Genomic DNA, 20629 nt, shown 5'->3' with positions numbered 1-20629 from the left:
ATTTTATTTATTTATTTTTGCCAATCCTGGTCCTTGAACTCAGGGCCTGGGCTCTGTCCCTGAGTCTCTGCTCAAGGCTAGCATTCTACCACTTGAGTCACAGTGCCACTTCTGGCTTTTTCTGATTATGTGGTACTGAGGAATCAGACCCAGGATGCAAGCACACCTACCACTAAGCCCCATTCCCAATCTCTCTAATAGTTTATTTTAGAAATCTCTTTCTAGAACCTTATTATAGAAAGGCAAATGGTATCTACTTATGGTTGAGAAGGAAGAGGTCTCATAGAACATTCTGAGCTGGCCCCAAACTTCAGTTTTTCACTCTTAGCTTCCCAATTAGCCAGGATTATAGGTGTGGGCTACCAGCACCTATAGTTAAGTAGTTAAGTTTATAGATATGAACCACTATACTTGGCCTCTTAGGGATCTCTTATGGCCTCTGAAGCATTTATCTTCAGGTTTTCTTTATATACAGACACAATTTATTAAACATTGTAGCATTTTGAAAGCATTGGTAAGAGGAAATAAGGTTTTGAGCCAAGGGACAGTGTCATAACTATTTCTGTATTTCTGGCACAATACCTAGCTTTTTTGGCGGGCGGGGGGGGGATGGAGGGGAGGGAGGGAGGTCAGTTATGGGGCTTGAACTCTGGGCCTGGGCACTGTCCCTCAGCTCTTCAGCTCAAGGGAAGTGCTCTACCACTTGAGCCACAGGGCCACTTCCAGTTTTCTGGTGGTTCATTGGAGATAAGAGTCTCATGGACTTTTCTGCCTGAGCTGGCTTTGAAGGATCTCAGCCTCCTGAGTAGCTAGGATTACAGGTGTGAGCCACCGGCGCCCAGCTAGATTTTTTTTTTTTTTTAATGGGGTAATGCCCAGGCTGGCCCTGCAACTCCTGGGATCAAGTGTTCTTCCATCTCATCCATCCCAGTGGCTGGGACAGCAGGTACAAACAACTGTGCTCAGCAGTGAATGTTCATTAAATGTTTGAATAGTAATGTTTTAAATAAACATACAGAGAGGAATTATACTTTATTATTTGATGCTGATCCAGGTTTTATATAGTTTTATGTATGTGGTTAACTGGAGAAGTAACACTTACCTAATATTGTTCTTTATTATAGTTTATAAATACTCAAACATGTACTATCATTAGAAGCCATTTTCTACGTTGTAGCACTACTCAGTTTATAGTAGTGTTGACTTAATTTCTTTCTCTCAAATTTTTTTTGTGCTGTTACTGGAACTTGAACTCAGGGCCTCTCACACTCTTGCTCAGCTCTTTTCTCTCATGGCTGGTACTGTACTACTTGAGCCAAACTTCATGTCCAGCTTAATTGCTGGTTAATTGGACATAGAATCTGAGTACTTTTTTGCTCTGCCTGGCTTCAAACTGTGATTTTTAGATCTCAGCCTCCTAACTAGGATTATAGATGTGAGCCATATCTATAGGGCCTGGTTAATTTCTCTTTCATTCAGTTTCCAGGTATTAACATTCTTTGCTGTATTTCATTATTTATAAAGGTCCATTTAAAGCTTTCTTTCTAAAACCCATAACCTGACTTGCCAGTATTTTGTTACTGGTTTTGCAAACTTGTGTATTCTAAGAATGTTGATTTTATATATTTTTATATATTTTTATTTTTTCTCTTTTTTGGATGAGACAGTTATTGACTTTTTTCAAGTGATATAATTATTCATTATCGTATAAAATAAATCCAAATGACTTATTAGGAAAATATAAATTGTTAAAATTGATCGCAGAAAAGAGAATGTAAATGAGCACTAACTGTGGGAGAAGAAATCAAACAAATATCATAAAAGCACGAAACCTAGACAATTTTAAAGGTGAATTATCTTAATTTTAAAGGATAAATTTGGTGTTACACTCTTCAAGGAAAATGGAATGGTATGAGAATGATGAAAAACAGTAATACCAAACCTTTCAAAGAAATACAAGGAAAATTGTGGACCAGTCTCAAATAGGCAGTAATCATAAAAAATAGTGCAAATGCAGTCTAGTATCAAAAGGGTAATATACCATTGTTAAGTGTTTAAAGATTGATTAGTACATTGACAGGTATAAATTTTGGGAAGAATGCTAAAAATATTTGCCTGTGATATGACCAGGTATTTGAAAAACTTACATGCCAACTAAAAGTTGTTTAGAGATCAAAAAAGTTCTCTGAGTGGCTGGGAAGGTGGCTCAGTGGTAAAGTGCTAGCCTTGCATGGAAGAGGCCCTGGGTTTGATTCCTCAGCACCACATAAGCAGGAAAAGCCAGAAGTGGTGCTATGGCTCAAGTGGTAGAGTGCTATCCTTGAGCTGAAGAGCTGAGGGACAGCACCCAGGCCCAGAGTTCAGCCCCACAACTGACCAAAAAAAAAAAAAAGAAAAAAGTTCTCTGAAAGTAGGCATTTTCATAGTTAGTGCTCTAAAACTGGTGATTTCTTGTATTCAGACTATAAGCAGTTAGAAATATAATAGAAGGAGAGGTTACTTTTAAAATAGCAACTTAAAGTTTGCCCAGGAATTAACTTAAATAACCAGGGCCTACAAGAAGAAAAGTAAAATTCAAATCCAGGCAGTGTGGCTCAAGCCTGTAATCCTAGCTACTTGTGAGGCAAAGATCAGGTGGATTATGGTTCATGGCCAACTGGGCTAAAAGTTATCAAGATTCCACCCCAGTGGACAAGCCAGGCATGGTGGATCATGCTTGTAATCCCAGCTATATAGGAGGCAGAAGTAGAAGGATATTTAGTGCTCTGAGCCTGGTTCAATTCATATAGGCCTAAGTTCCATGAAATGAAGATAATTATACTTAACATAAGATTGTGAGAATTAAAATAAGCACATCAAATAGCCCTGGCATACAGTACTCAACATATGTTGGTTGTAATCATGTTTATATCACTATTACTGCAACTGCTGGTTAGACTAGAATGGGAAAGCTGTGAGTTTGTTTCTCTCAAATTAATGTATAAATTAAATGTAGTCCAATTTATAATTCCTTCATAATTTAGGGAAAGAAATGAATTGGATGTGTGTTTCTTTTAGATAATAAATGTGAGAGTAGCAATAATGATGACTACGTTTCCAAACAATAAGATAGTACAAATGGGTAATATATTAAATGGACTTGAAAAACTGGCAAACTCTAATTAGGGGCAATAGAAAACTAAATAGCATTACATTTTCTTCCCTTTTCTATTTTTGTAAACAATTTTTTTTTTTTTTTTTTGTCGGTCGTGGGGCTTGAACTCTGGGCCTGAGCGCTGTCCCTCAGCTCTTCAGCTCAAGGCGAGCGCTCTACCACTTGAGCTACAGCGCCACTTCCGGTTTTCTGGTGGTTTATTGGAGATAGGAGTCTCACGGGCTGGGCTGGCTTTGAACTGCGATCCTCAGATCTTAGCCTCCTGAGTAGCTAGGATTACAGGCGTGAGCCACCAGCACCCGGCTTGTAAACAAATTTTAAGTGATAAGTGAGACTGTTAAAGTACTGAAAGAAGTCATAAGACCTGTGTATCATCTTGTACATGAAAAGTGATTTCTTAGACATGAATCAGAACCAGAGGAAAAATAAAGTTAAGGAATTTTAATATTATAATTTTTAAATTTCACATGGCAAGAAGTATTATTTCAATAAAATTAATTGACATAGTCTTGAAAAAGCATAATTACAAGTTTGTTTGTTTTTTTTGGGTCCGGTCATGGGGCCTGAACTCTGGGCCTGGGCGCTGTCCCTCAGCTCTTCAGCTCAAGGCTAGCACTCTACCACTTGAGCCACAGTGCCACTTCTGGCTTTTTTCTTTTTTGCTTATGTGGTGCTGAGGAATCAAACCCAGGGCCTCAGGCATGCACGGCAAGTGCTCTACCTCTGACCCACCTTCCCATCCCTAATTACAAGTTTTTAAGTTTGGAAAAATAACCCTGAAATCAGTGAAGAGATTAACAGTCAAATGTAAAGTTGGCAAAAATATAGGCAAGAGATCATGAAGTTTGAGGTGGCTTAGGCTATAGTGTAAGATCTTGTCTTCAAAAAAAAGCAAAACAGGAGCATGCAGCATACTATGTGTGGAGGAAGGGGAGGATAAGCCACTAATAAAAATTAGAAAAGTGAACCAGGTGCCGGTGGCTCATACCTGTAATTCTAGCTACTCAGGAGGCTGAGATCTGAGGATCTCCTGCCAGCCTGGGCAGGAAAGTCCATGAGACTCTTATCCCCAATAAATCACTAGAAAACCGGAAGTGGTGCTATGGCTTAAGTGGTAGAGTGCTCGCCAAGAGCGCAGGGACAGCACCCGCGCCCAGAGTTCAAGCCCCACGACTGACAAAAAAAAAAAAAAATTAGAAAAGTAGACTGGGATGTAGCTCAGTAGCAAAGCACTTGCCTAGCAAATGTAACATCTTGGATTCAATCCAGCACCCTTCCCCCCGCCCCCCAAAAAAAAAAAAAAGAAAAAAGAAGAAAAGAAGGCAAAAAAAAATACAGTTAAAAAAATTAGAAAAGAGGCTGGGTATGAGAGGTTCACTCCCATCATCCTAGCTACTTTAAGAACTGTAAATAGATAGATCATGGTCCAGCCTACCTAAGTGTATATGCTAGACCCTATTGCACAAATAACAAAGGGCAGAAGGGATGGGGGCATGGCTCAAAAGATGAGCACACGGCCCTTAATTCAACCCCTGGAATACATACCCCCCCCTCCCCACACACAGAGATGTTTAACTTCACTTAAGATAATTAAGATTAAAAAAAAAAGATAAGATAAACTACCAGGTTTGTTAAAAAACAACAACAACAACAACAACAAAACAAACAAAAAACCAGTCTGCATGAGTGGCTCATGTCTGTAATCCTAAGTACTCTGAAGACTGAGGTCTGAGGATCAAGGTTCTAAGCCAGTCCAGGCAGAAAAAAATCTATGAAATTGTTATTGCCAATAAAGTAACAAAAAAGACAGGAGTGGAGCTGTGGCTCAAGTAGTAGAATGCTAGCTTTGAGCAAAAATGCTCAGGGACAGCACCCAGGCTCTGAGTTCAAGCCCCAAGACCAGCACCAAAACAATAACAAAAACAACAACAAAAGCCCCCCAAACTTCATCATGCCAATGTTGGAGATGAAGGTTGCTTATAAAATAATTCTGAAAGGGTGATGTGGTAGTGTTCCTGTAGTTCAAGTTGAGGTGTTGAGGTAAGAGGATAGTTTGAGCCCAGTAGTATAGAACTAAATGTACTAAAATCTGATTTCTCTCCCTCTCATTGTTTAAAATGTCACTTTGAAAGAGAAACATTTTCAAAGTGAGTCTACTCTATGGTTGTTCCTTATAATAGTTTGTATTTATTAACACGTACTGGTTAAATGTCAGTCAAGTATGTATAGGAAACAAAGATAGTAGTGAACTCACCTTCTCCTTCTTCTCCTTCCTCCCTCTTTTTCTCCCTCCTTCCCTCCTTTTTTCCCTTCTCTCCCTGTCTTCCTTCCATCCATCCATCTGTCCATCTTGGGAAATAGGACTACTAAACCAAGGATTATCCCGAAATAGAGAATATAAGATTACAGTCTGCTGGGCACCAAGGGCTCATGCTTGTAATCCTAGCTACTCAGGAGGCTGAGATCTCAGGATCACGGTTCAAAGCCAGCTTGGGCAAAAAAGTCCCTGGAACTCTTATCTCCAATAAAACACCAGAAAACCGTGGTGCTGTAGCTCAAGTGGTAGAGCGCTTGCCTTGAGCTGAAGAGCTGAGGGATAGCACCCAGGCCCAGAGTTCAAGCCCCATGACCGACACACACACACAAAAAGATTACAGTCTGTGTTACTCTTGCATGTATTTCTCTTTATTCAGGCTCTAATGTACCTTGTATAAAACAGGTTGAGGGCTGGGAATGTGGCTTAGTGAGAGTGCTTGTCTAGCATGCATGAAGCCCTGGGTTCGATTCCTCACAACCATATAAACAGAAAAGCTGGAAGTAGTGCTGTGGCTCAAACAATAGAGCACTATCCTTGAGTATAGAGAGGCTCAGGGACAGAGCCCAAGCCTTGAATTCAAGCCCCAGGACTGGCAAAAATAAACAAACAAAGAAAGAAGGTTTAAAAAAAAAAGTAGGTTGAATATTTTATAATGTAACCTGAACACGAGAGGCAGTCTTGAAAGGCAGAAGGCTTAAATCACTCCTAAAAGGCTACATTTATGTGTATGACAAGGTAAAAAGGGGGAAGAACCCTTCTTGGTTATGTTTTATTCCATAGCGGTAGTATTTAATTGTATGTCTATTCTTGAAAAGATAAACATGAATAAATACAGGATTTTCCCCATCTTGCTGCCTTAGCTCCTGATTAATATTATCAACTAGAGTAGTAAAATTAGTGGAGTTGGTGTATATTATAGGGTTTACCTCATTGTTATTGTTATTGTTATTGTTATACCTGTGTTACTGAACATTTCATTGTATTCCAAGTGGAATGGAAAAACTTGGAATGCATGTGGTATGTGGCTGGCCCCTCAGTTGACAAGTATCTGTTGAGTCCTAGTACATGGCAGGGGATGTTATTATCTAGAGTAAAAGACAATATTCCCTGTCTGTCTGTTTAAATTCAACTTGTGTGTGTGTGTGTGTGTGTGTGTGTGTGTTGCGTGCGTGTGCGTGTGCGTGTACACCTGTCAGTGCCAGTCTTGGGGGTTGACCTCTAAGCCTGGGTGATGTCCCTGAAGCTTCTTTTGTTCAAGACCAGTGTCCTACCATTTGAACCATCAAAATGTCTGTTTTTTTTGTTTGTTTTTTGTTTATTGGAGATGAGTCTCATGGACTCCTGTCTGGGCTGGCTTCTAACTGTGCTCCTATGATTTCAGCTCCTAAGTAGTTAGGATTACAGATGTGAGCCACCAGAGCCTGGCTCCTAAAGTTTTGTACTTGTTAACACAGGCACCATACCACTTGAACTATACCTCCAGCCCTTTATTAGCTGTGGTTATTTTTGAGCTAGTCTTGCTTTTTGCCTGGAAGGAGCTTAACCTCGATCCTCCTATTTTTTCTGCATTTTTTTTTACTCCCAGCCTTTTCTATTGAGATGGGGTCTTATGAACCTATTTTTTCATAGGCTGTGTTGGAACTTCAGTCCTCCTGATTTAAGTCTACCATAGCTAGGATGACTGTGATATGCTATTGTGTCCAGCTATTGGTTGAGATAGTCCTGTGAACTTTTTGCTCAGTGGCCTATGATCCTCCCAATTTCTGCCTCCTAAGTAGCTAGAATAAACAGATGTAAGTGACTAGTATTAACAGTTGACTTATGTATGTATGTATGTATGTATGTATGTATGTATGTATGTATGTATGTATGTATGTAATGGGACTTGAAATTTGGGCCTGGGCACTGTCTTTGAGCTCTTCTGCTCAAGGTGAGAGCTCTACCACCGAGCCACAGCAGTCACTTCTGGTTTTCTGGTGGTTAGTTGAAGGTGAGTCTCTCAGACTTTCTTGCCTGGGCTGGCTTTGATCCTTGATCCTCAATCTCAGCCTCCTGAGTAGCTAGGATTACAGGTGTGACCTACCAGCACCTGGCTTATTAACAGATTTTTATTTCGTGATTCTACTTCTCAGATGTAATTGTGATATTCAGTATTATTTTTACTGTTGGTTTAGAAGTAAATAAATTAGATGTAATTAATAAATTTATACATGGTCTGTTAAAATCTTTGTAGTGTGTATTCTAGAAGATGTTATGAATAATTTCAAATAGTGAAAGACATTTATTAGCAAACAGTTGAACAAGGGAGGTTCTGTTGTTATATTTCTACACATCCCCACAATGTATCAATCATACCCCTTTATCACTCTCTCCGCTCCCACTGTCACCTTCCCAAGATGTTTTCAGTAGACCTTATTGTTTTCATACATGCAGACAGACTACTTTGACCATATTCTTCCTCTTTAAGCCTACCCTCCTGTTAGTGTTCCTCATTCCAATGGCAGGCACCAACTTAGGTGGAGCCTGCTCCACCTTCCTGTCAATTTTCCATGTTTTCAGTGTATATTAATTGTACCAAAAGGCTCCACCATGGTGCTCCAGATGTGCATATATTAAACCTTGCTTTAAAAACTAACAACTGGGAAGTGGCGCTGTGGCCCAAGTGGTAGAGTGCTAGCCCTGAGCTGAATAGCTAAGGGACAGTGCACAGGATTCAAGTCCTACGACTGACAAAAAACAAACAAACAAACAAAAACCACAAAAAACAAAAACCCAAAACCAAAAAAAAAAAAATCTAACAATCTAACAACTGCTTTTTCCTCCCTCTTCTCTAGGCCCTTGTTGATCAGCAGCTTTCATTGAGTCTCTTATGCTGACTTCATACATTGAAGTGCATATTGATTTATATTCCTTTGATAAATACTCAGTAGTGGTATGGTGTTAGTTTTGTTTTTTACAAGGAACTTCCATGTTGATTTCCACAGTGGTTTTTCTACTTTGACAACAGTGTATGAGGGTTCTTTTTTCTGTATACCCTTGGCAGCATTTGTTGCTATTTGCTTTCTTGATGATGGCCTTTCTAACAGGGGTGAGATCGAATCATAGCTTAGTATTGATCTGCATTTTCTTTATGGCTAAGCATGTTGAATACTTCTTCATGTCTCTGTTAGCCATTTGCAGTTCTATCTATTCATTATATTTTTTTCTTTTAGTGTTTAATTTTTTGAGCTCTATATTTTAAATATTAATCCTTTATATGTTGAATAGCTGGTGAGATTTTTCTCTTATTCTGTAGATTGTCTTCTTGGTTATAGAAATTGTTTCTTTAGCTGTGCAGAAACTTTGAGATAGTCTCATTCTTGTTTTTTTTTCTGGGAATTTTATTAAGAAAACAATTATATCTACTTACTAACTTACAGAGTTTTCCATTTGTTTTCCTAGAGTAGATTTAAAGTTGCAGGTCTTACTTACAGTTGTTCCAATCCCTTTGGAGTTTATTTTACTTTTATTTACTCCTATTGTAAAGTTGATGTGCAGAGGGGTTACAGTTACATAAGTCAGTTGATGCGTACATTTCTTTATGAACAATGTCACCTCTTCCCTCATTCTCTCCTAGTTTTTTCCCTCCTGCTCTCTTCCCTCACAAGTTGTATAGTTCATTTTGAACATAGTGTCTAGTGAGTATCACTGCTGCATTGGTTCACCCTTTGCTCTCCCCTCCCCCGCCATTTTTGTACAGGAGGAGAGGAAAGGGTCTTGTTTTGTGTCTCCTGCTGGTGGTTAACTGGTTTTCCCAGCACCATTTGTTGAAGAGGCTGTCATTTTCCAGTTTGTGCTTTTGGCTTCTTTGTGGAAAATTAGAAGACTGTAGATGCTGGTTTAAAAATATTGTTATTAGCATGTGTTAGTTATACAAGGGTGGGCTTTATTGTGACATACACATACATACATACAATGTGTCCTATCTATCTCTCTCTTTCCCCACTCTTCTTATTTCCTAAAATAGGTTTCAGTGTTCTGTTTTTATATCAATCTAAAGTCCTTTGACCATATTCACCAATTATGTCATTTATTTTATTCTGCTTTCACCCCTTGTTTCCCATAACCTAATATAGTCTGTTTTACTTTCCTGTTATTGTCCCCCCTCCCCATTTCTTTTTTGCATGTGTTAATTGTATAAAGAGCCACACTTCTGGCCCTGCTTTTTGCTAGTTATTTTTGGAGATGGGGTCTCATGGACTTTTCTGCTTGAGGTGACCACTAGTGTTCAGATTCAGCGTTATTAACTTTAAAAATGCACTGGGCTGTAGCTTAGCTGTAGCTGCAGTGGTGGAGCATTTGTTTAGTTTGTATAAGGCTCCAAGTTTGATTACTGGTAGGGAAGGAAAGAATGGAGGAAGGACAAGGGAGGGTGAGAGAAAGGAAGGAAGGAGGAAGAAACAAAAAGGAAACAGTAGCTCATTAAATTTCCATACATGTTGATGAGGATTAAACCCAGGGCCTACCACTAGGCTACACAAGTGCTTTATTATTGAGCTTTGTCAGCCTCCAAACTGGTGGCTAAAATAATGACTTCAAAACTTGGCTTTTGAGATGATTAGAACTCTTGTAAATACAAGTTCAGTTTATATTATTAGTGCTTCCTTGTACTTCTGATTTTTTACTTTAATATCCTGCCAAAAAGCTTATGTTTTTTTTTTCAAAACAACTTAAAAAAATCAGTTACCTGTGAGACAGTGATATATGGGCCAAGAAAGAGGCCAGAAGGAAATAGAGTATATAGTTCAAATAAACAACCAAATGAATAATTCACAGACACTTGTGTTTGTGTTCATTTTACTGTGCAAGAGTGCTGGTCATGTCAGGTATTTTGAAACGGTTGGTTCAGTAATTTGGCCTACTGTCTTTTTTTTTTCTCTATAACAGTTTTTCTGTTTTCTACTACACCTTGCACATCCACCAATCCAAGACACCCTATAGGTGAGTATTTTTCTAGTTCTCAAATGGAACCAGCCAGTTGCTGCTTCATTAAAACTAGGCTATTTTTAAACTCTGAATTAATGCTTATTTGTTTTTACAGAACATATTTTACTCCACAACTTTACAAATTACCTGCAAATTGCCAAATGGCTGTTTTTATCCTACTATCCCCTTCCCAAATTTCACAGTAACATTAAACTTTTCCTTTTAGTATTTATACTCTTAAGAACTTTTAGATGCCAGTCTTACTGTGTTAGTTTTTCGAATTTTCAGCACAAAAACTACAAAATTAGAACAGGTTGGTTACATTTTTAGAAAAAAAATTAATGATCTTACATTAGTTATTCCATTGCTACAGTTCCACATAGTTTTTTTGTTTTGTTTTGTTTTGTTTTTTGTCAGTTGTGGGGCCTGAACTCTGAGCCTGGTCACTGTCCCTCAGCTCTTCAGCTCAAGGCTAGTGCCCTACCACTTGAGCTACAGCACCAGTTTTGGCTTTTTCTGCTTATGTGGTGCTGAAGAATCGAACCCAGGGCCTCATGCATGCAAGGCAAGCACTCTACCACTGAGCCACTTTCCCAGCCCTCCACATAGTTTTATACCATGTTTATTTTAACATTCTGAAATATAGTATAACAAATTGATAAGCAAATTAGTAGTTTTTCTAGAACTTAATTTTTTTCTAGAACTTAAGCATGATTCTCCTAAAAAGCTTAGGAGAAAAACTACAAGATTTCCTGGATATTAGTTTCTTGTGGAGTTTTGTTTAATTCTGAATTTGTACTTTGGATCAGAAAGACTTACAAAGCCTTTTTGCTTTTCTATAATTGTCTTAGACTTGTCTGATCTTTTTCTAATTTTTAAAAATATAACTTAAAAAAATCTTTCAAGAAGAGAATATTTTCCTAACTTCTTTGGAAATAACAGACAATAATACATTCAATTTGTTAGTTTTGAGAGGATTTGATGAAAAAAGGAACAGAAACAACTTCCCATCTTCCCCATCTCTCATATAGCTAGTTCAGCTTTGCCATACAGTTACAGCACTGGTAGCACTGCAATGTTTAGTTTTTGACTTTACAAAGTTCTTATTATCCCTAACCTTCTATTGCTGTGCTCATCCTTGCTGATACTTGGTAATGGCTAGACATTCTCAACATGTATTCCTGGAAAAATTAGCCTAGAAGTACTAGGAATGAAAGACAGAATTGATTCTTTTTAAAGGCTTCTTTTTCTCATTTTTCTAGAATATGAGGCATGCAGCATGCAGTAACTTGCATGGTTGAATTTGGTGGTTAGTTTCTATAAGGTTTGACAGTAAGTTGTAGCTATTTTATTTATTTTTTACTATGATTTCCTTTTCTTCCTGTTGGCTCTAAATTTACTAGCACCAAGTAGGGAATTAGACAGTGACAATAGAAATTGGTCACTGATTTAGGTGGCCTGTAATATATATAAACAAATTCCTCAGTTGCTTTTTTGCTTCAATGTAGTTCCTTTAAAATGTTTTGCCCATATTATGCTTATTTTTCTGTTATGAAAACTTTCTATAAGAATTTTGAGGAAGAAAAATAATCCTTGGATTTCCATGATAAGGGGGTGTATATTTGCAGAAAAGGTCAAAATTTGGGAGTCCTGAAGGAGTTGTACTCTACAACTGTTCTGGATTGGTGGATCTGCAAATATTAAGGAAGGGAAGGACCAAATATTTCTTTTGATGTGAGTGATAATAACGTCTGCATTTCTTCTAATTTGGGGTAAATTTTTATTTGAATCTTTTATCTGGTTTATTATTGAATTGATGATACATTTTATTTTACACAGTAGGCTTAAAGCTATATAAAATATTATTTAATTTATGTAATTGGTAAGCTCCCTCATTATAGAAAATTAACCCTTTTGATACGTAGGAAAACTTTCTTGTATTTAAATATTTTTTTGGTTTATATATGACAAACTCTTGCTATATGGCTAAGGCTAGCCTCAGACTTGAGATCCTCCTTCCTCAACCTCTCAAGTACCAGGATTATAGGCATGTGGCCTAGTACTCAGCTCCTAATCATGTTGAATGTTAGGCTCTTACTTCTGTATCTTCTATTATGTAGGCTAATTGAAGTATATATAAAATAAGGGAAAAGGAATTGAAAAATTTAGGAATAGAATTGCCAAATTAGATTGAAAAAGACTAGTTGTATTTTTGCATTTATATCTAAATATAATTTTTAAATAGAGAGGTTGCATATTAATATATAAGAATTGGTTGATGGGCTATTGTGCTGTTGACATACATGTAAAAAACAACAGTTCCACTTACTCACTAAAACTCAATCTGGTTCTTACTAGTGTGATTCCCAACTAGATAGGACTCATTAAAAACTGCAGAAAACTCCATCTTGTATTTTCTGGCAATTTATTTATTGCTGTTTAGAGAAATAAGAATCTTTTGTGATTGTGAATAAGTGAATTTAATATAATTTTTAATTACTGCTAATTTATTTCTCAATTATTGCTAATTTATTGCTCTCTAGAGAAATAAGAATATTTTGTAACTATTTTATGAAGGATTGAAGGTAAAGTATTGGGAAGATGTAAACAGATGTTTCAGCAAGTATTTCACTAATTCATCTTGTATATTCAATTCATATTTTGAGTAATTTTAGGATTTGTACTTAAATCAACTGTGTGTGATTCATTCATTTCCTAGGTGAAGCTTACCAATAACAAATGCATAATGCAAGCCAGATGCCAGTGGCTCATGCCTGTAATGCTAGCTACTCAAGAGGCTGAGATCTGAGGATCATGGTTTGATGCCAGCCAGGGCAGTAAAGTGAAACTCTTTATCTCCAATAAGCTGGAAGTGGCACTGTGGCTTAAGTGGTAGACCTCGCTTTGAGCAAAAGAAGCTGGGTCAGAGCACAGGCCCAGAGTTCAAGCCCTAGGGCCAGCCCACACCGCCCCCCCCCCCCAAAAAAAAAGGATGATGAAAATGTACATTTATCTCTGTATTTGCAGCATATTATTAGTAATACTTTGTTTCATTATTTGTACATGGTAGACAAGTAGAACAATTTCTAACCTTTATAGTAACATTTTATATATAAATATAAAGTAAGAATAGTTAAATGGCAAAAAAATTACTTATTTTGATGGAGCAAGAATAAATAGAAGCTATATGTAAGTCTGGTGCATCATATCTTGAAGAACTTAAATTTTGGACCTGAAACTTAACGACTGAAACAGGCCTGATATATTTTATATACCTAGGGATTGCCGGACAGATTGTAGAATAATCAGAGTTTTTAAATGATGGTTCTTTCCTTAGATATTTCGTGAAGCTCGAAGAACAGTACCTAGTATTGTTTACATGCCTCACATTGGTGATTGGTGGGAAGCTGTCAGTGAAACTGTGAGAGCAACTTTTCTGACATTGCTACAAGATATACCGTCATTTTCACCTATATTTTTATTGTCTACCTCTGAAACCATGTACAGTGAATTGCCTGAGGAGGTAAGAACTGATTATGCATTTTTCCTTATTTACTGTTTAAAAATATTGACCTTGTGGGCTGGGAAGGTGGCTCAGTGGTAGAGCACTTGCCTTGCACGCATGAGGCCCTGGGTTCGATTCCTCAGCACCACATAAGCAAAAAGAAAAAAGCCGGAAGTGGTGCTGTGGCTCAAGTGGTAGAGCCTTGAGCTGAAGAGCTGAGGGACAGCGCCCAGGCCCAGAGTTCAGGCCCCACGACTGGCCCTCCCCCCCCAAAAAAAAATTGACCTTGTAAGTTGGACATCTTAATTAGTATCATCTAGGTTATATGTTTGGTTATGTGGTCTTATCATTTTTTCTGCATGAGTGTGCAAGTCTTGCTGCTTGAATTCAGGGGCTAGGCCCTGTCCCTTTAGCTTTTCCACTCAAGGCTGTGTGCTCTATCACTTGAGGCACAGCCCCAACTTCAGGTTGTTTTGGTAGTTAATTGGAATTAAGAGTCTCATGGAAGCCAGGGCTGGCTGCAGTTCTCAGATCTCAACCACCTGAATTGCTATAGAATTATAAGTGTGAGCCACTGCTGCGTAGCTTAGTTTATCATTTTAAGTTTCGTCTTTTTTTGGTATAATAGTCATATTATATTTAGTGTTGTAAGATGAGACAACCCATGCTTAGAACAGAAACTGACATACTTATTTACAGTTCTTCTAGGAAAACAGCTCTTACAGCATCAAGTCCCACTCTTACAGCTTCCCTCTGCCCGGACTCCTGAGTCAGAGCACTGTCTTCTTGTGCTCAATGCTAGAGCCATAGTGTGATACTTCCTCTTTTCTTGTGGTTAATTGGAGATAAGAGTCTTATGAATGGATTTTCCTGGCTTCCAACTGTGATGATGGTCAGTTCTCAGCCTCCCAAAGTAGCCAGGATTACAGGCATAAGCCACCAGCACCAGCTCATTCTTTCTAGATCAGTTGTGGGGAATGACCTTTAAGCTATTCTTTGATACCATCATTTTAAGTCAAATGTCACTAATACGTATTTTTTTTAAATTTGAGATTTTTTTTGAGTTCACATTAAAAGTAAAACCACTGTTGATTCAGAAGAAATATCAATTTGTGATTGAAACTGGTGTTTAAAAAATTGTTTTCACCCTGCACTTTCTTAGTCTTCAATCTCATCCATTCATTTGTTCACTCATTCATTCAATTATTTTGATGGTACTGGGCTTGATCTTAGGGCCTGAAGTTTGCTAGGCATATACTCTAGCAGTTGGGCCATACCTCCAGCTGGATAATGTCCTTTGGAATTGCTGAGAAAAGATTTGCATATCTTAATATAAACCTTGATTATATAAAGTTTTATGACTAAGATATTTATTTTCTGAACTTTTTTTTATATCTTTATATCTTGCTACAATGAATTTATTTAGTTAATAATCTTGTGAAAGAATAATATAGCCTTTTAAGGAAAGTATATTAAGTGTAGAGAAATTCACTTCTGATTATTCATCCTGAACACACACACACACACACACACACACACACACACACACACACACACACACACACACACACACACACACACACACACACACACACACACACACACACACACACACACACACACACACACCTCAAGACCATTAATCAGTGCATTTAGTTTATCAGTATGGATGGCAGTAAAATTTATCTGTATGTAGTAAGAGTCAGAACCACAGTACTGACTTATTAGTTTTCTTATCTTAAATATTTTGATCTAAAATATTTATCTGATTACAAAGGTCATGCACTTATAATACCCTACATACTTTTTTTTTTTGGTCGGTCGTGGGGCTTGAACTCTGCGCCTGGGTGCTGTCCCTAATCTCTTCAGCTCAAGGCAAGCACTCTACCACTTGAGCCACAGTACCATTTCCGGTTTCTGGTGGTTTATTGGAGATAAGAGTCTCAAGGACTTTCCTGCCCAGGCTGGTTTCGAACAGCGACTTTCCTGCCCAGGCTGGCTTCGAACAGCGACTTTCCTGCTCGGGCTGGCTTTGAACTGTGAGCGTCAGATCTCAACCTCCCGAGTAGCTAGGATTACAGGCGTGAACCAACACCTGGCTAATACACTACAATCTTTATAGGACTTCTCCATAAAAGCAGATTGTGGATATGGTAATGCTTTGTTAGGCTTGATGAGTAGTTAGGAAAATTGCTAATTTCATATTCAGTTAAGGCCATTGTTCATGTAATATAAATTTCTTAAATATCTATTCTTTGTAATATACTGTACTGGTATGGAAAGGCTGATTTGCTTAATGCAGGTCAATGTCTTGTTTTCTTTATTCTCCTACCTACAGTGTTTAACTGCCTACTACAGTTTCTAGATACATGCATTCAAACACTACATATAGACTTACATGCACATTACAATTTTTAGCACAGTAAATCTTTTTAGATAAGTGAATAAAACATATGAAAACCAAAACAGGCAGTCCCTTTCATATAGGAGGGAAGAAAAACACTGAAAAATTAAAATACAATATAAGTGCTATGATACAATATATAAAGCATGCTATATGAAAGAAAAATTTAAAACTTTACCTTTTAAAAGATACCATTAGGGCTGGGAAGGTGGCTCAGTGGTAGAGTGCTTGCCTCGCATGCATGAGGTGCCCTGGGTTCGATTCCTCAGCACCACATAAGCAGAAAAAGCTGGAAGTGCCTCTGTGGCTCAAGTGGTAGGGCTGAATTGCTGAGGGACAGTGCCCAGGCCCAGAGTTCAGGGCTCCACAACCGATCAAAAAATAAATAAAAAATAAAAAAAAATATGAAGAAAAATTTTAAAATTATCTTTAAAGAACTTTTAAAAAGTTATATATATATATAACTATATAAGCTATATATATATATAGCTATATAGAGGGGGTTTCAATTCAACAAAATGGTTTATATTTACAGTGCATCTTGGTCAGTGTCACCCATTCTGTCAATTTCCTCCAGCTTTCCCAACCCCATCCATTATACTCAAGTTATGTGGTTCCATTAAGAACTGTAATAAATAATAAGAATCCATCAAATGATTTTTTAAAACAAAAGTTTTAAGATTTTTCATTGGAGAAAAGCATTTTTTGTTATTACAAAGGTAATATACAGAGCCATTACAGTTAGTTACATAAGTCAGGTAATGAGTAAATTTCATTTTGGATGTTGTACCTTCCCTCATGGCAACATTTTTAAGAAATGATGCTGGAAAAATTGGATAAATATATGCAAAAAAAAATGAGTTGGACCTTATCTAACAAGGTATAGAAAATAACTGAAAGTAGATCTAAGACCTAAACATAAATCCTAAATATAGCCTTAAGACTCTTAGAAATAAACAAAGAGGCTGGACAGCAATGGCTTATGCCTGATCTAAGGATCATTGTTTGAAGTTTGTAGAAAGGCTTGTGAGACTGTCTTTTACAATTAACGATATGATCCAAGCAAGTCAGCTTCTGTGTATCTACTCAAAATAAGTGGAAGCGGGAACTTGGACAAGTATTTGTATTCATAAGCAGTATTATACACAATATCCAAAGGTGGGAACAACTTCAATGTCTATTGACAAGTGAATAAACGAAGTGTGGCATATATATATATACAATGGAAAATTCAAAAGGAAAGAATTTTTGAGGGAGCTACAACATGAACAAATATTGAAGACAGTATGCTAAGTGAAGTAAGCTCTTCACAAAAAGGACAGTTGCACTCATGGGCCTACATTCATATGTATATGAATGTTTATAGTAATATTCATGATAGCAAAAAAAAGAAATAACCTATTCATTGGTGAGTGGCTAAATATAATGTATCTGCTTATGGTGAAATACTATTTAGCAGTAAGTGGGATGAAATACTGATACATACTAGAACTTGAACCAACCAAGTTGATTACGGTGAGTAAAAGTATTCCACAAAAGCCTATCATCCTATATGAATTTCTAAAAGGGGAAAATCTATAGAGATGGAGACCAGTATCTCCAATGTGGTTGAATTGAAATATGTGATTATGAATGAGAACTCACTGCAAATATGAAACTTTTGAGGGTAATAAGATGTTTTAAAATCAGTATATGAGTTATACAATGGCATAAATTTACTAAAAAGTAATCGAAAAAATTTTAGTGAGAAGTAGTGAAAAGTATGCCTAATTAATACAGGAAAGAATTATCCAGAAATCATCTGCTTGAGTAGAACATTTTGTACTAGTGTGAAAGAGAATATGATTTGTTCACTGATTTTAAGAGCCTTGCCTTGTGGCAATATGAAGTTTGGGGCTGGGGCTATCAGAATAAGATTGGGAGTGAAGTTAGAGAAAAACAATTTGATATACTAAGAAAATGATGTGTTTCAGCCTGTTGGTAATATCAAGAGTATCAGTGGATTATGACAGATTTATTGTTTTTTTTTTAATTGTGAAAATACTGTACAGAGGGGTTACAATTACATGGGCAAGATAATTAGTACATTTCTTATCAAGCATTGTAACCTCCTCCTTTGTTTCCCCTTCTCATCCCTTCCCATCCTCCCCCCCCCCCCCGCCACCCCCAATCCTCTAGATTTATTGTTGAGATAGTTTTATAGTCACAAAGTTAAACACAAGGTTGAAATTGTCAGAATTCTTTAGTATAATTCCTTAATATAATTTAATATTCTTGCTGAATATTAAAAATTAAAACTAAATGTTTTACCCTTCATGTGCAGAATTAGTATTTTTAGGGTATTTGAGTTCTGTTTCTTTATCATTGCTCAGTCACGCCTCCAGCCCTTTTAGCTTTCCTTGTTTTTGAATTGAGTCTTAACTTTTTTGCTCAGTGCTAGCCATGGAACATAATTCTCCTACCTATGGCTTCTCACATAGAGGGGGTCACAAATGCATACCCTCACGACCAGCTTAATGATTGAGATAGGGGTGGGTATCTCAGTTTTTGATCTGCTTAACTTCAAGCCATGATTCGCCCTGTCTCTACCTCTTGAGTAGGATTACTAGGAATATAGATATGAACCACTGTGCCTGGCCCTTTCTAGCTTCTTATTACAGATGCTAGATAATTATTTTACAGCTTTATGTAAAAGCTCATTGAGATTTCTGCCATCTGAGTATTAAAATCAAGTGTCTTTTTTGCTATTTTCTGATGACTTCCATATAAAGTGTCATGTATTAATTGCTTGAACTGGACATTTTTCCATTCTTCTTTAATCTATGAGGTCATATATTCACGAGAATAACTGATGACTGGATTCTATATATAATTGAAAATGATACTGAAAATTGAAGAAATTTTAATTTAGTATAATATGTATTGCTTTTAATTCTCTGTATATTCAATGTCTTTGTGTGTGTGTGTGTGTGTGTACATGTGTAGGTTAAGTGTATCTTTAGAATACAGTATGAAGAGGTCTTGTATATTCAAAGGCCTATTGAAGAGGACAGAAGAAAATTTTTCCAAGAACTGATTCTCAATCAGGCATCAATGGCACCACCTCGAAGGAAACATACTGGTAAGATAAGTTAAGAAATACATGTGTTTGTATGTGCATGTGCACATGTGCACACGTGTGCTCGTTCTGAGGCTTGAACTCTGAGCCTTCCTCTTTTGCTTAGCTTTTCTACTCAAGGCTGACACTACCATTGGAGCCATACCACTTCCAATTTTTCCTTGGTTAGAGGTAAGAGTCTCATAGGTTTTTTTCTGCAAGGGTTTGCTTTAAACTACAATCTTCAGATGTCAGCATCCTGAGTAGCTAGGATTATAAGCTCCTGATGAGAAGAAATACCATTTCTTTTTTTCCAGTCAGATGTAGGGATTGAACTTGGGGTCTAGGTACTGTCTGTGAGTTCTTTTGCTCAAGGATGGCACTCTACCACTTTGAGTTACAGCACCACTTTAATTTTTCTAGTGTTTAATTAATTGGAGATAAGAGTCTTTTGGGGCTTTCTTGCCTGTGCTGGCTTTGAACCTCAATCCTCAGATCTTAGTTTCCTGAGTAGCTAGGATTACAGGCGTGAGTCATCAGTTCCCCACCAAGAGAAATACCATTTCTTGGAGTCAGTCTTTTAAAAACAACAACAACAACAACAAAGTGATGAAAGTGAAGACAGTTAGGTGCTGTTGGTCTTCAGGTGGACAGACATAAAGAAATGACCAACATATTCACCTTATTTAAGATTTGGAGCAAAATCTCTTGAAGTTTTATTAAATAGGACTTCTCATCACTCCAATCCAGATGCTCTGGTAGCTTTCACATTCTGATGGTTTAAAAAGCCAAAGGAAAAAAAAAAACTTCAGTTCTTCTCTGTAACAGTCACTTAAAGTACCCAAGTGTTTCACTGCTGGCTTGTGAATGCCAAGTTTTATGCTAATAATTTTGTGGTCCAGGTAGACCAAGAGTTAGAACATTTGCCTTTTCTGGCTTTTTTACTCCAATATTTAGGTGGCTGCATTCAATAGTACCTTTAATTATTAGTTGTGGCCTCCTGTGGATCTCTCAGGATTTTGTGTTTAAGATTAGCATGTTTCTTTTTTAGTTGCTTCTATTGAATTTTAGTTTTCATCTTACAGGCTATTAAGAAGTCAGGAAAATACTTAGTATTTTATTCCTGAGCCTTAATATAATGTCAGGAAAATGTTTTAAGGAATTAAAGAACATTATCATTAGGAGAA

General features: G+C 37.2%; 1 protein-coding gene across 2 annotated transcripts in view; it reads left to right on the top strand.

Annotated features, from left to right (window-relative positions):
* Positions 1-20629, top strand: part of Atad2b (ATPase family AAA domain containing 2B) — a 134446-nt gene that overhangs the window by 79088 nt on the left and 34729 nt on the right. For both annotated transcript variants that reach the window (XM_070025082.1, XM_070025081.1), the window contains exons 19-20: positions 13774-13959; positions 19331-19466. In XM_070025082.1, coding sequence (XP_069881183.1) covers positions 13774-13959; positions 19331-19466 — 322 coding nt within the window. The remainder of the gene's footprint in view (positions 1-13773; positions 13960-19330; positions 19467-20629) is intronic.

This window comes from Dipodomys merriami, unplaced genomic scaffold (assembly GCF_024711535.1).
Source record: "Dipodomys merriami isolate MVZ:Mamm:240054 unplaced genomic scaffold, mDipMer1.0.p SCAF_17, whole genome shotgun sequence".
NCBI classification, from domain to species: domain Eukaryota; kingdom Metazoa; phylum Chordata; class Mammalia; order Rodentia; family Heteromyidae; genus Dipodomys; species Dipodomys merriami.
The sequence above is the reverse complement of the archived record's forward strand: the minus strand, read 5'-3'. Positions and strand labels throughout refer to the sequence as shown.